The following is a 14,141-nucleotide window of genomic DNA, read 5'->3' on the forward strand; positions in this document are numbered from 1 at the left end:
GTATTGTGTATTACTTACCTAAATACGTATTAAATTCTTATGTAGTGATAGACCTATTGCAGTAGTTGCTAACGAAAGAAACTGAGTGGAAATGGGATTTGGCAAAACAGCAAGCATTTACCAAAATAAAAGCATGTCTCACAATACCGCCAGTGCTTCATTGTTATAGTGAAGCTGTGAATTTATCTGCTGATGCCAGCCAAAGAGCCATAGGAACTCTCCTGCTGCAGGGTAAACAGCCAGCCGCATATGCTACAAAGTCGTTGTCCCAAGCACAACACTTATCTCCACAAACAGAAAAGTGGGCCATGGCAATTAAATACTCAGTCAAGAAATTTCATGACTGTATTAATGGCAAGAGTTGATAACTGAAACTGACTACAGACAACTGGAGACAAATTTTAAAAAATTATTCGAAGGTGTACCTGCAAGACTAAAACGCATAATTTTTGAAATTTTGTCTTTCTCGTAAGGTAATTTATACTGAAGGGTCATATATACCGATATCAGACATCATAATTGGAGACTGCAAGAACCCAGAAGCTAAAGCAGAAGTGGAAGAACTAGATGTATTGACGGTTTCACCTATCAGTGAAAAATTCCTGACTTAACTGAAGGAAGCTACACAAGAACTGTCATGTTTGGACCTTTAAAGAAATTATTAACTATGCTGAAGGAGTTTTCTTCAAATTCCAAAAGATAATTACGTTATCAAATTTAATTCAAAGAAAAATGAAATGGATCCATGAAGGACACCTTGACATAGAAAGTTGTTGCAGGAGAGCTAGAAAATATGATACTCGAGAAATATGACACAACACATCAAGAATTATGTATCAACATGAAACATATGTCACCTGTATTCAAGAAAAGAAACGCATGAGTCCATTGCAGTGAAATCAATGCCAAGTTATCCAGGACAAATAATTTCTGCAGATTTATTTTATTTAGGAATAAAGAAAATTTATTGATAGTGGACAGTTACTCTGGCTTGTCTGAATTTTATTACATGGCAAACAGTACCATTAAAAAAGTTTTGAAAAAATTAGGTAACTAGATCAGTTTGCTTGGAATACCTGAGGCGCCGGCCGGAGTGGCTGAGCGGTTCTAGGCGCTACAGTCTGGAACCGCGCGACCGCCACGGTCGCAGGTTCGAATCCTGCCTCGGGCATAGATGTGTGTGATGTCCTTAGGTTAGTTAGGTTTAAGTAGTTCTAAGTTCAAGGGGACTGATGACCACAGCAGTTAAGTCCCATAGCGCTCAGAGCCAATACCTGAGGCGCTGAAACTGGATGATGTTCTAAGTCTACTAAAAAGTTAACTAAAAAGTTAACTGTCAAAATTTTCAGTAGATAAAACAAACACTTCTCAGTTACCGAAACACGCAACAAGATATACACTTGGGGTCATGAACCAGAGATCATTTTCAAGAAAAACTAGAATATACACTAGAAACATTCCGTCCACAGGCTATAAAACCACAGCAACTTATTCGAGAATTGGAAAATAAGGGATATTAGCAGAGATATTACGTAAATATACAATATCTGAAAATTCTCGACTAGCACGTGACAAACCTTGAATATAGTTTGTCATGGAAATTGAAAAGGAGGAGAAGTTGTAAGACCAGCAAATCCTCTGAGATCAGTAATGGTTAAAACAAATGATGGTAAACTATACAGACATAAACTCAACATGTGCAACCAAAGTAGCGGTCATCAAACCGGAACTAGTTGTCGTTTGCGATGAGGTCCAGAGAACAATTTCACGACATAGAAACATTTATTATAAATTAAACACAGTAGAGTACATAAATACTGACATACATACATACATACATATATATATATATAATCTTATATCTCATTAAAATTGTAATACATTTTAAAAATATAATATTCTGAGCAGCATACTACGTTATGAAAAGCGTGATACGTTAAATCTTATTCCTTTTTCTTTTTTTTTTTCAAATTACCAAGTGAGCAACACAATTACAACTGCTACAATATAAGCTTAGAAACCAACAATGACAAAATTATTTTACACAGATCTTCACATATATTATGGCTATTACACATTTACCTGTCCACCACTGAACTAGAAACATTAAGTATAAATACCTTCAGCTTCCTCAATAAATGTTTACACCTCCTCATCAAAACACACATATTACCTCGATTATATGCTACAGACAAAGATATTATTTCAGATTTCTGCGCCCATGCTAGTTCAGCATGAGCCGATTCTCTTATTAGATGCTGACTTTCAAGACAGTCTCTCACGTGGGAAATAGGTGTTGACTTGTTTCTTCATGGCAATGCGCATACTCCGCCTGGGCTGCCCCTCTTTACGTTCAGCCCACACATGGTGAGGTAAGGTAAAAGCGTGGCGCGCCACAAACCTAAGAAGTCCTTTGTGGTCCCACGGTTCCCTGCTCCTCCTCTCGAAGAACCCGGCATGTGCTTTGCGTGCATCTTGTTGTGCAGGGACCTGGCAGGAGGAGGACGCTACCACGCTTTGAGATGTCCCCAGTAGTGGCTCTGATTCCATTGGGGGTGAATGTTCAGGCAGAGATGCCGGGAGCAGCGCAGATGGCTCGGGCTCTGATTCCATTGGGGATGAATGTTCAGCTACAGAAGCTGGCAGCAGCGCAGATGGTTCAGCCCCAAAAATTGGCTCCATGGGATGATCATGTGAGGAAGATGACAGCTCTGCAGATGGAGCCACAGGCCCTGGTCGATTTTCAGCTGGTTCCTCTGTGGTGCAGTCCTGGACATGGGAGAATGGTTGGGCTGAACAGAGCTGCATGGGAGACTGTGGTGAGAGTGCTACGGCTGCCTCTTCTGACAATGCGGCTGACTGTATACCTGCTTCATTGAGATGAATTGGTAACACAAACTCCTGTGCCAGCGGGGCTGGCAGCTGGACAGCAGGTGTGCAAGCCTCAGCGCCCATTGGTGGAGGATCGTCTGGTAGCGAATGCATCGCTGGATGATCTCCAGGCTGCATCTGCTCGATGTGTGGCTGGATGATGGAATTCTGCTGAAATTGCTGCTCCCCAAGCGGTGACGACTGCTCAGCTACCTGCTGCTTTTCGTCCTGGGCTCCTGCCACTTTCTTCTCGTCATCAGGAGTAAGATCAACCATTTCATATTCATTGTTGTCACTTCTGTGATGCTGTTTATTGCGAGTTGCTTCTCTGTCCACAGATTGCCCTCTACCTACATCGATGTTTCCGAACTGTTGCGTGACAGAGTTCTGTGTGGCGTTCGAGACATGAAGCCCAAGGAATGAAGCCTTTTCCGATTTAAAATTCGGAATATTGTCACTTAGCCGAGCCTGCCATTTCGACAAGAGTTTCAACAACCTGGTCTTCGGCAGTGCCTGAATCAATATACTGAAAAGGCACTCTTCCAGCATTGCAGTAGAAACGCTACCGGGTCTTTCATTTATGAGGAGGAGCTGATTTGCAAGCAAAGAGCTGTAAGGGGGTAAGGCTTGTACATATGCATTCTCAATCCGTTTCCAAGGTTTAGGGCATGAAGCTGTTGATTGTTTTTTCCCATCTGAATCATCTACTGAATCATTAGAAACGTCCGACAAATGAGTGTAGGTCGGACGTCGGATGGGTGAGCCAGGCCGTCCCTGCTTAGATGGCTCCACAGGGGTGTCGCCGTCGCCGTCGCCGTCGTCAGAATCGTCAAGCTCTGAATCTGAGTCTGTGTGGCTTGATACATCTTGGTTGCCCTTGGGCATAGGCGGGTCAGTTGACCCCTCATATTCTGGACAGTTATCTGAAACGTCGCCGACCGCGTTAAGAGACGCTGGGCGTGGCTGCACTGATCCCAAAGACTGATGGCTACCGTGTGCTCCATAAGGACCAAAAGATGAGGTGGAAGGAAAAGCATATGGCTGCCTCCCGTGAGCTGTTGTATTCTGAAAGGAGGGCTCCGCTTGTGGAGCAATGTTATCTGAGCTTGTGTCCACTGACATTTTTCGAGACACATACGCTGAGAGGTTGGCATCATCTCTCGGGATTGGCTCGTGGAATATGGAGATGGTGGCACGGACTTCGCTGCTGGCAGGTGAGGCTCCTCCAGTGACGTCATTCAGAGGAGCGTGGCGCGCTTCCTCGTCCTCGATGGAGGGGAAACTGCTGGCGGCCGTTGGTGGCTGCTGGCGCTGTGGCGAAGATGCCTGACCCAAGGCAGGAATTCCAAGTCCACTCAGCAGCTGGTACGCTGGATGGCAGCTTTTCTCCGATGCTGTTCCCATCGTCTGTGACAGCCACAGGTTCTGGATGCTCATCCAGTTCAGCAAGAACATGTTGTCAGAGCAGATTTCCATCTACTAATGTATTGCTTCCAGCCCTCTAGCTTGGAATGCTCTCAGGTACCCTGAAAAGCAGAACATAAAATGTTTTTAATTTTTATGGTTTTTTTTCACAGATTTTATAACTACCAGTTGTAGTATCAGTTCTGTTATATGTATCTCTTTCGCAATTTTCGTACAACAAAGTTTTATGAAATTTAGTCTAATCTGCTATTTATATAGTACACAACTATTATAGCCTGGTTCGTACCAAACCTTGTTTCTACCCATTCTTTATTAATTCTAGGCGTTTGTTGGCTTTTAGCCATCAGTATTATTGATTTCCAATGGATACTTATATGATAAACGCCTGTTAGCAACTGATTTTCCTACACGTGGAGGTTGTGCATATTACCCAGCGTTTCAGATTAGTTAACAGCACTGAAACAACTAATCAAAACAAAGGGCCTGGAGTAGACGACATTCCCTCACAGTAGCTGAGATCCTTGAGAGAGCCAACCAGTTCAAAACTATCTGCAAATACAAGCGAAATAATCCCAGACTTGAAGATCAAATAAATAATTCAAACTCCAAAAAAAGCTGACTGACAATGAATGGCTGAAAAATAAAAGTAGGCATTATTTACAGATGCATAGAAAAACTAGTAGAAGCCAACCCCATGGAAGAACAGCTTGGGTTCCAAGGAATGTAGGAACACACACGGCTTGCCTTAAAAGGTAGATCAAAGAAAACAAAGCTTATTTTCATAGCATTCGTAGATTAAAGAAAGTTTTTGGCAGTGTTGTCTCGAGACCATTCTTTGAAATTCTGAAAATAACGTGGATGAACTACAGTGATTGTAAGGTTACTCACAACTTATATAGAAACCAAGATTGGAGCGATGAGAGTCGAAGGACACGAAATGGGCGCACTAGCTAACAAAGGAGTGTGACTGGATTATCCCCTATGCCTGATATTATTTAATCTGTACACCGAGCAAGCAATAAAGAAACCGAGAAGTAATTTAGAAATGTGATGAAAATTGCTGTTTGCCTATGGCACTGAAAACCGAGGTGGCAAAAAGTCATGGGATAGCGATATGCACATATACACACGACGGTAGCATAACGTGCACAATGTATTAAAGGGAATTGCATTGGAGGAATTGTCATTTGTACTTAGGTGACCCACGTGCCAGGTTTCCAACGTCATTATGGCTCTACAACTGGAGTAACAGACATTGAAAGCAGCATGATAGTTGGAGCCAGATGCATGGGACATTCCATTTCAGAAGTCGTTATGGAATTCAATATTCCGAGAAACACAGTGTCAAGAATGTGCTGAAAATAGAAAATTTCAGGTATTATCTCTCACCGCAGACAACGCAGTGGCCGACGGCCTTCACTTAACGACCGAGAGTAGCGGCGTCTTCGTAGAGTTGTCAGCTCTAACAGGCAAGCAACATATGTGAAATAACCGCAAAATCAATGTGGGATGTACGTCGAATATCTCCTTTAGGACAGTGTGGCGAATTTCGCGTTAATTGGCTATAGTAACGATGCGATTGCCTTTGCTAACAGCACATCAACTGGAGCGCCTCTCCTCGGTTCGTAACCGTCTTGGTTGGTCGCCAGACGACTTGAAAATCGTGGCCTCGACAGATGTGTACCGATTTCGGTTCGTAAGACCTGATACTAGGGTTCGAGTGTGACGCAGATCCCGCGAAGCCATGGTCCCAAGTTGCCAGCAAGACACTGTGCAAGCTGTTGGTGGCCCCCCAAAGGTGTGGACTGTGTTTACAAGGAATGGACTGAGTCCTCTGGTCCAAATTAACCGATCTTAACCGCAAATGATTATGTTCGACTACCTGGAAACCATTTCAGCCACTCATGGACTTCATATTACCAAACGACAATCATATTTTATGGATGGGAATTATAATGGTCGCCTAATCGTAGATATTGCTATAATCGCACTATTTCACTCCCATTTACGGAGCTTGTTAGTACTTGATGTTAGGTTGGCGCCATTAAAATGCATTGTGGTAATCGCTGCTGCTTGCTGGATCGCTGCTGTGTCTCGATGCTAATGCTGGCTCTAAATCTGGTTGTGTAGGGGTAAAAAGATGAGGTCCCGTGTTTTTGATGTGCTTTTGATGATAAATAATCAGCGAAACCAACAAATATTTAAAGTTCAAATATTTATTACTCTGGTGGCCATCTTAATTCCACTGTCCACCAAAGACAATGACACAACACAAAGTAGCACTTCTTTTACATATTCTTTGCAATGTTTATCCATCTCGAACAATAACACACATACACTTTATCAAAGTGACATTCAGCCTCCGCTAATTTGCATAAATAAGTAAATAACATGAATTATTAACAATTACATTGGTTTTCGTCTAAAATAAGAGTGTTTACGTGAATACTGAGTGAAAAAGGTCCTAGTGAACAAATAGGTTTCACTGGGTGATTTTTATTTAAGAAGATCCAAATTACGTAAGTTGGCCACTATTTTTCGTACTTCATATTAATTATTTAAGATGAACTTAGTGTTTTTACATTATGACATTTGCTGTATCAGTGATCAAGTGATATTAACTTTCGTGTGGGTCAGTTATTCATTATAATTTAATGGGTTGACTGTTTATGGAGACATGTTATGCAATCATTGTTAATACACAATAACTTTTCTATAATCATAAATACTCGTTAAACTGGTTGAATTTGGAGGGTATCGCATACTTTGGTAAAGTAAAGCATTTAATAAGTTCCGTTACAGAATGCAACATGTCACTGGTCCCCAGTTGTTCGCGGCTGATTTGAAGAACATTCTGGACAATTCGAGCGAATGATTTGGCCACCCAAATCGGCCGACATGAATTCCATAGGACATTAATGGAACATAATCGAGAAGTCAGTTTGTGGACAAACTCCTGCTCCGGCAACACCATCGCAATTGTGGACGGCTGTAGGGACAGCATGGTTCAGTATTTCTGCAGGGGACTTCCACCGACTTGTCGAGTCCGTGCCACATCAAACTGCGGCACTACACTGGGGAAAAGGGCGTCCGACACGATAGTAGGGGGTAAGAGGAAATACCGTGATACGAGGCTTGTTGATATTTGGGATGGAATACAAAAAAATCCATAATTGCACTGCACAAGGTAATTTCGTGATTATATTACAAATTTTCTGGCACGATGGAGAAACGTATCAATTTGATGCAAGAAACACTGGTCTGTAAAAGACGGAGTTATAAGCGGAGTTATAAGCGAAAATTGTTACAGTACCTCTTACAGTGGACTATACCTACCAGTACTGTTGCTGCTAAGATTTTAGGGTAGGCAAGTTTCAGAGGAGAAAGTACCGATGAAAACACGAAAGATACGTCCAGTACATATGATCTCTAAAATACATACCTGAAGACTGATGAGCACTTGCACATTTTCGGTACCATAAAAGACGTCTCTTCTACTGGTAGCTCTTTGCTTTTCATACTTTTGGAGGATTTAGTGTGGTCCAAAATAAGAAAAAGTCCAGTAAACGACCTTACTACATCCTATTACGGGTATGAAATAAGCTTCAAATAAAGTCTGGAGACTTATTGCAGCTGAGCTTTCAACTACCATACTCAGGCAAGTGTCCTTGTAATATTTCGCTGATATCAGCATCAGCACTTTCTTATCTGCAAGGCCACTCCAGGAATCATGACATTCTGCCATCTGCCAAGGTCAAGGCGGCGAGGGGAGGGGAACAGAGGGGAGGGGAGTGCCCTATCGCCTCTCCCCCTCTGCATTCCTGTTATTTGCAAGAAGCATAAGTTTTTCTTCCTGTATGCAGTTTTCATTATCTACCTGTAAACTATGTGGAGATTCTTAACACTGACTCCAACAATGACAACATGGAGTATTACACAGAAGTGCTACATTAAAGCAAAGGAAACATATTTCTTTCAATTCAGGACTTTGTTCTCCAGGATACCATCAGATATAGATACAGCCGAATTAGGACTGGCACCCACAAACAATGTTATCCCACAAGTCCTAAGGAAAAGAGTAAGTATATTGCACAGACTTAAACCATTCCCCACTACAGAAATTACGTCTTTTAAGTGCCGTTACTGTGGTGCATGTACGAAAAAGAAAATTAGAAATGGAAGAGATCGAATCCAAAAAACGAAAACTGGAGTATTTGGAGAAGACAACTGCCATGAAGAAAGAATATAAACTGCAATTGGTAAAAGCGAAAGCTACTGAAGACTTGCAGGTAAGGCTTACATATTGTTTTTAACACAGTGTATGGCGAAATCTGGCAACGGATGAGGAATATAAAAATCAGCATTTTACTGTTAATAGCACTGGTAACTGGCCATATGTTGGAGTCCTGGCCGAAAATGATGGACTGGAGCATGTTTACTGCATTAAAGAACACGCGAGAAATCTTTTTATAAAGCTCCTAAATGTATATCTAAATTTGCCAGACTGGATATTGCGCACCTGGCAACAGAAAAACCATTTTCAAAACTTAAAACCAATGGAATAACAACATTTAATGGCGACTCATTAGCAAAAGTTGTAAAAATGAAGTTGTATACAGAAATTCCATACGATTATGCAGCAGAAGAGGTGGTCGCGTACGCTCAGGAATATGTGGAGTGCTATAACAATAGTGCTCTGCAGGAAATAAGAGGTAAAATTAAAATCCCGAATGCTCTCGACTAGGACTACTGGAATGAACAGAGCTAATTGTCAAAGCCATAAAAGAGGTAGTTTACAGGAAAAGCTTAGATATATATTGGAATGCAAGAACATACCTCCTACGTACCAGTCAAGTTACTGGCTGGGGAAAGGATTAGAATAGTCCAATGTAGACTTAAATTATAAGTTAAAAATTAAGCTGTATGTTATTAAAACTACACCAAATAAAAGTATAGAGTGAGGTTTTGTGTGAATGTTCACGCAAGAATGAGTAAATTTTCAGAATATATTATGCTTTTTTATTCGCTATCCAGGAAAAATCCTAAAAAGTCTCCCAATTACAGTTATCTATGTGTATGGCATGTGGGTAGTTGCATGACCTTGAAAAGTAGGTGAAGTTAGATAGATAAAAGTGTAGCGACACCCTATATAACTTCGAGGGTCTACATTTCCGATTTTCTTTTCTGTCCCTTATGCAACACGCATGACACCTTGGGATACACTAAACAATAAATCTGCTGGGGATGCCTGTTTAACGTAGATGACTTGCAATTGTAGAGAAAAACCTACAAAGTACATTTATGTGTTAAACGATAAGCCCAAGAGTAAGCAAAGTTATTGTGAGAATGGGGAATTTTTATGTTTTCCTTGGCTAAAGAACATGGTACTACCAGGCTAGAGACCGCTGCATAATGGATCGTGTGTTTGATTCCTGTGCAAGACTGTGTAGGTATGTACGCAGCGATTTGTACCTTTTTTTCAGCTACTCTGTTACGGAATATAATTACGTCACTCCGTCAATTATTGGATATGCCTCACCGATACTGCTCCTGTAATCACTTTATTCCATCTCCGTTTTCCATGTATTACACCATCAATATATTCTTCTCTGCACTGCCATGCTGTCCCACTGCAATGTTGAGGTAACATACCTCATAATATTTACAGCCATTTTGTTAGGTTTTCCCTATTGGAAGTCCTAACATGAACGATGTGGTTGAGGGCTTGACATTAAGCATATATTTCAGCTGAGGCAGCATCATGACTTTGTAGGAACTCTTACCGCATTTTCGGTTGTGATTCACTAAATTTTAGAACACCATAACTTCCACATCTACGTATACATTATAAAAAATAACACTACTTTGATAGTTGTTGTGGTATTTGTTTAGTAATTATAACAATGGAAGCTGGTCATACAATGTCTTGCGTTAGGCGTGTTTTGGTGGCTCGTTGTTCTTGCAAGGTGCACAAAATCGAATTTTCGTAGCGATTTTGATTATATTAGGATAAATGTGTGGTGGTGTAGTTGCTCACAGGTTTTTCTTTTCGCAAGCCATAGTTACTAGACATCCAACTGCACACAGTTTATACACTGTCTTCGTATTTTGGTCCCCTGCAATATGAAATCGATTTTTTCGTGCTGCTGACGTATTTATTTGAACATCGTCAGCAATTTTATAGGAAATATACGATCTATAAAGCTTTTTAGGAGACTTCTGACTGCCAACTGCTGTTATTATGCATAGCCTTTAGTTGGCCAGTATTATTTGTAATAATGGCAATAACTGGCAATGAATAACATCGTTTATATTATTTCTAGTGCACTATCTATATCCCTCCTAAAATGGTGCTTGAGAGCAATTTAAATAATGGAATGTATTCTTTGAGGACGTGTTGTTAATTACATCAAGAATATCCCCAATTATTTGCATTCAGTCTGTCTATATGTGTGCTTAGCGTAGTATTTTTTAGCTAACACATATTTTTCTGCAGTTATGAGCCTACTAAGGGCAGTTTTATGGTACTGAATTATTAGACGTAGCTTCTACAACGTCAGCATATATTAGACAGTGAAATCTGCCATTGGGGTACATACTTTAGAAATTTAAGCGTTCATTGGGTGCACTTTTGTATACATGGAAATTAACCTGTGCTTTCTTTTAAATTGAAGACATATGTGACGTCATATTAATTGACTTTGCCTGCTTACGTATTCTGTAGACTTCCAGAATTTTTCAATACGTTAAATGTGGAAAATAATTAATTTGCGACTCTGTTGTCTTTTAGCACCGCAGGTTTGACTGCAAGCTGCTATCGTTGCACATAGCCTTCAGCACGCGTGTGTCATTTGTAATAATAGCAATAACTGGCATTCAGTAGCATCGTTTCTATTGTTTTTAGGGAATAATATGATGTTTTATCTTTGTCCCTCCTAAAATGGAGCATAAGAACAATCGAAATGAGGATATTTCTAATTTGAGGGTGTGTTGTGACTAGGCCTAATTAGTTTCGTTCAGACTGTCTATTTGCGTGCTTAGAGCAATAGTTTTTAGCTAAAGCGTATTTTTCCTGCAGTTATAGGCCTGGTCAGGTTAGTTTTACGACATCGAATTATTAGGCCTACATTCTCAAATGGCAACTATTATTAGGCGTCAAAATCTTGCATTGGGAGTAAATTACTTTTGAATTTAGGGACGAATATGTGTATATGTGGAAACTGACTCACACTTTCTTTTACGTTACAGACGTATTCTTACTGTAACGTGACATCTAATTAACTGATTTGAGTCTTAAGGCGTTTTTTCAGGTATTAACCTCAACTAAGTCCTGGATACTCGGTGCAGACATTGCACTTTTTGTGTGCTGCAAGACATATTTTGTAAACATTGACGAATATCGCAACATCTTAACTGTGGAAAATGAGTAGTTTATGACTCCGTTATGTTTTCTACTGTCGAGCCATCTGTCAGTAACAGTGAGAACTACTTATTCATGGTACAGCAACGAAGCAAGGACGACTTTAACAGCTGAACCATCTATTGGGGTAGTCCAAAGATCGCACTACATTCATATTTTCAGTGCAGCATCTGCTGGTGACAAGAGGAATTGGGATGTGAAACAGGACTTGCTGTTACTTCACGTTTTCTGGGTCTGTAGAATAGTATTCAAGATAATACTCAAGGTCAACAAGTACGAATTCCTATCTTGTTATTTATATTTTACAAGCAAATGTTGGTTTTTAATTATTTATACAGAAATATGTTAGCTACTAGTTCAGTATTCCATGGCGAATGATTTATAGCTCCAAATCAATGTTACCAATGTCACTGGTGAGCCAGTCCTTAAACTAATTTTTGGAAGCCAGTAATGCAGGTCACAAATTTTTCAGCAATTCAGATACTTAACCATATTTGGCTTCAGAGTAGGAGCACCAGGGACAGGGGGTGCTTCATGAAAATAGCAGGAACGGAGGGGCGGGGGGGGGGGAGCGAGAGGATCCTTCCCTCTCCTCTCCTCCTCTCCGCTTCCATTCCCTCCTCTTCCCTCCTTGACTTTGTCATGCGCCGCGATGTCATAATTGCTGGAATAGCATTGGAGACAATTAAGTGCAGATGCTGAAATCAGTGAAATATAACAAGCCTGAACGTGGTATTTGAAAGCTCAACTGTAACATGACTCCAAAGGTCACTGTCTTGAAGGTTTTTTCGTAGAACTGTTCTGGCAGTGCACTACTACTCTTGTTCATCTTCGTTGCTGTGAAATACATCTCTTCTGCTGAAAAAGTGGCCATAACTCATATGATATGAATTTTTTAAGTCATATTTACTGCATGTTTTTGCTTGCTTTGGTCTATACTTCAACCTCTGAAAGTTGGCCACCCTACAGTCTAAGCAACAACGGTACAGGTATGTGTATTCCACTGACAGAGGTCTCAGAAGGATTTTCGCTTAAAAGTTGCACCTCAGTCGTTATCAGACTAGAGTCCCTTCCCTCAAATTGATACATTTACCCTTCTCTATCATCCTTGAAAGTTTTAACATCATCACGCAATCATCCTATCTATACTGGTGCAAATACAATTTTCATTCCATCTTGAGAAAATCACTTGGAAATGTTCCGCATGTGTGTGTCATGCCTGCTAGTAAAGCAGAATATGATATACGGTGCCAACTAAACATCGCGTAACACCGCTGGCACCATTGTCTTGGCTGCCATATGTAGTACAATTCTGGGCGTTTCTTGTATTCCATCTCAAACAGGAACAAGCATTATATTCCGATATTTCCTCTCTTTGCGAGTTCCCCAATATGTATAAGGAGAAATGCATCTCCCCATTTCAAAGAAGATATTGATTTCTTATTTCGGTATAATAATAAATAACGAATACTGGCCAAACAGAGAACTATTAGGGAACCAAGCGTACTGTCGCAGCGTAAAAAATAAAAAGGAAGGAATTTAGGGTTTACCATCCCATGAATGTACTGTCAGTGTGTAGGAGATGTTTACGTTTCGAGAAAACGTTATTTCTTCTCATGATGGGTACTAAACTCCGTGACGATTTCAACCATAAAATGGTAGCAACCAGCCATATTTAGTTCCGTTTTTCCAATTTATTCTACCATTTCCTGTCTGTGTCGCACTCATATTCAGAATGCGATGTAAACTGATTTTAGCTCAACAAAACTTTCATCTCTCTCTCTCTCTCTCTTCTCTCTCTCTCTCTGCCTCTCATCGTCAAAAACGATGCTGACTAGGAGGAGAAGAAGAGTAATAATATGAGGGGACTTTAAAAAAGTAATATGTACATTTCCCACGCCCGGGTTCCCGGGTTCGATTCCCGGCGTGGTCAGGGATTTTCTCTGCCTCGTGATGACTGGGTGTTGTGTGATGTCCTTAGGTTAGTTAGGTTCAAATAGTGCTAAGTTCTAGGGGACTGATGACCATAGATGTTAAGTTCCATAGTGCTCAGAGCTAAAATGTACATTATTACGGCAGGTCGAGTAACTTTTATTTAATTCTGCACTGCACTTCAAAGAGACACAAGTATGTCATACTAATTTTCAACATAATCCCTGTAGACAACGTTCTGCTAATCCTTCAGTTCTTCTTCGGGAGAAATACGCTTCTTGATCACAGAGACATTCGAGAACCGCTGTGTAAACGAACGCCCACAAAACTTCTTTTCCCCAGGTATTCTTTCGGCTTGTCTAAAACATGGAAATCGAACTGTGCAAGATATGGACTTCGTGATCAATACCAGTGGTGTGGCAGCGGTCAAATTGCTGGCATGCTCCATACCTTGCCAGAATCTCACGACGAATCTGTGTGTAACTCACATGTT

At 40.7% G+C, this 14,141-nt stretch overlaps 1 protein-coding gene across 1 annotated transcript in view; it reads right to left on the bottom strand.

Annotated features, from left to right (window-relative positions):
* Positions 1-1,903: 1,903 nt before the first annotated feature.
* The window catches only part of LOC126147586 (uncharacterized), a 29,305-nt gene continuing 17,067 nt past the window's right edge, over positions 1,904-14,141 (bottom strand). Inside the window, exon 2 of the mRNA XM_049915704.1 lies at positions 1,904-4,397. Within this exon, the coding sequence (XP_049771661.1) occupies positions 2,266-4,347 (2,082 nt within the window). The 5' untranslated portion in view covers positions 4,348-4,397 and the 3' untranslated portion in view covers positions 1,904-2,265. The remainder of the gene's footprint in view (positions 4,398-14,141) is intronic.

Source organism: Schistocerca cancellata, chromosome 2 (assembly GCF_023864275.1).
Source record: "Schistocerca cancellata isolate TAMUIC-IGC-003103 chromosome 2, iqSchCanc2.1, whole genome shotgun sequence".
NCBI classification, from domain to species: Eukaryota; Metazoa; Arthropoda; class Insecta; order Orthoptera; family Acrididae; genus Schistocerca; species Schistocerca cancellata.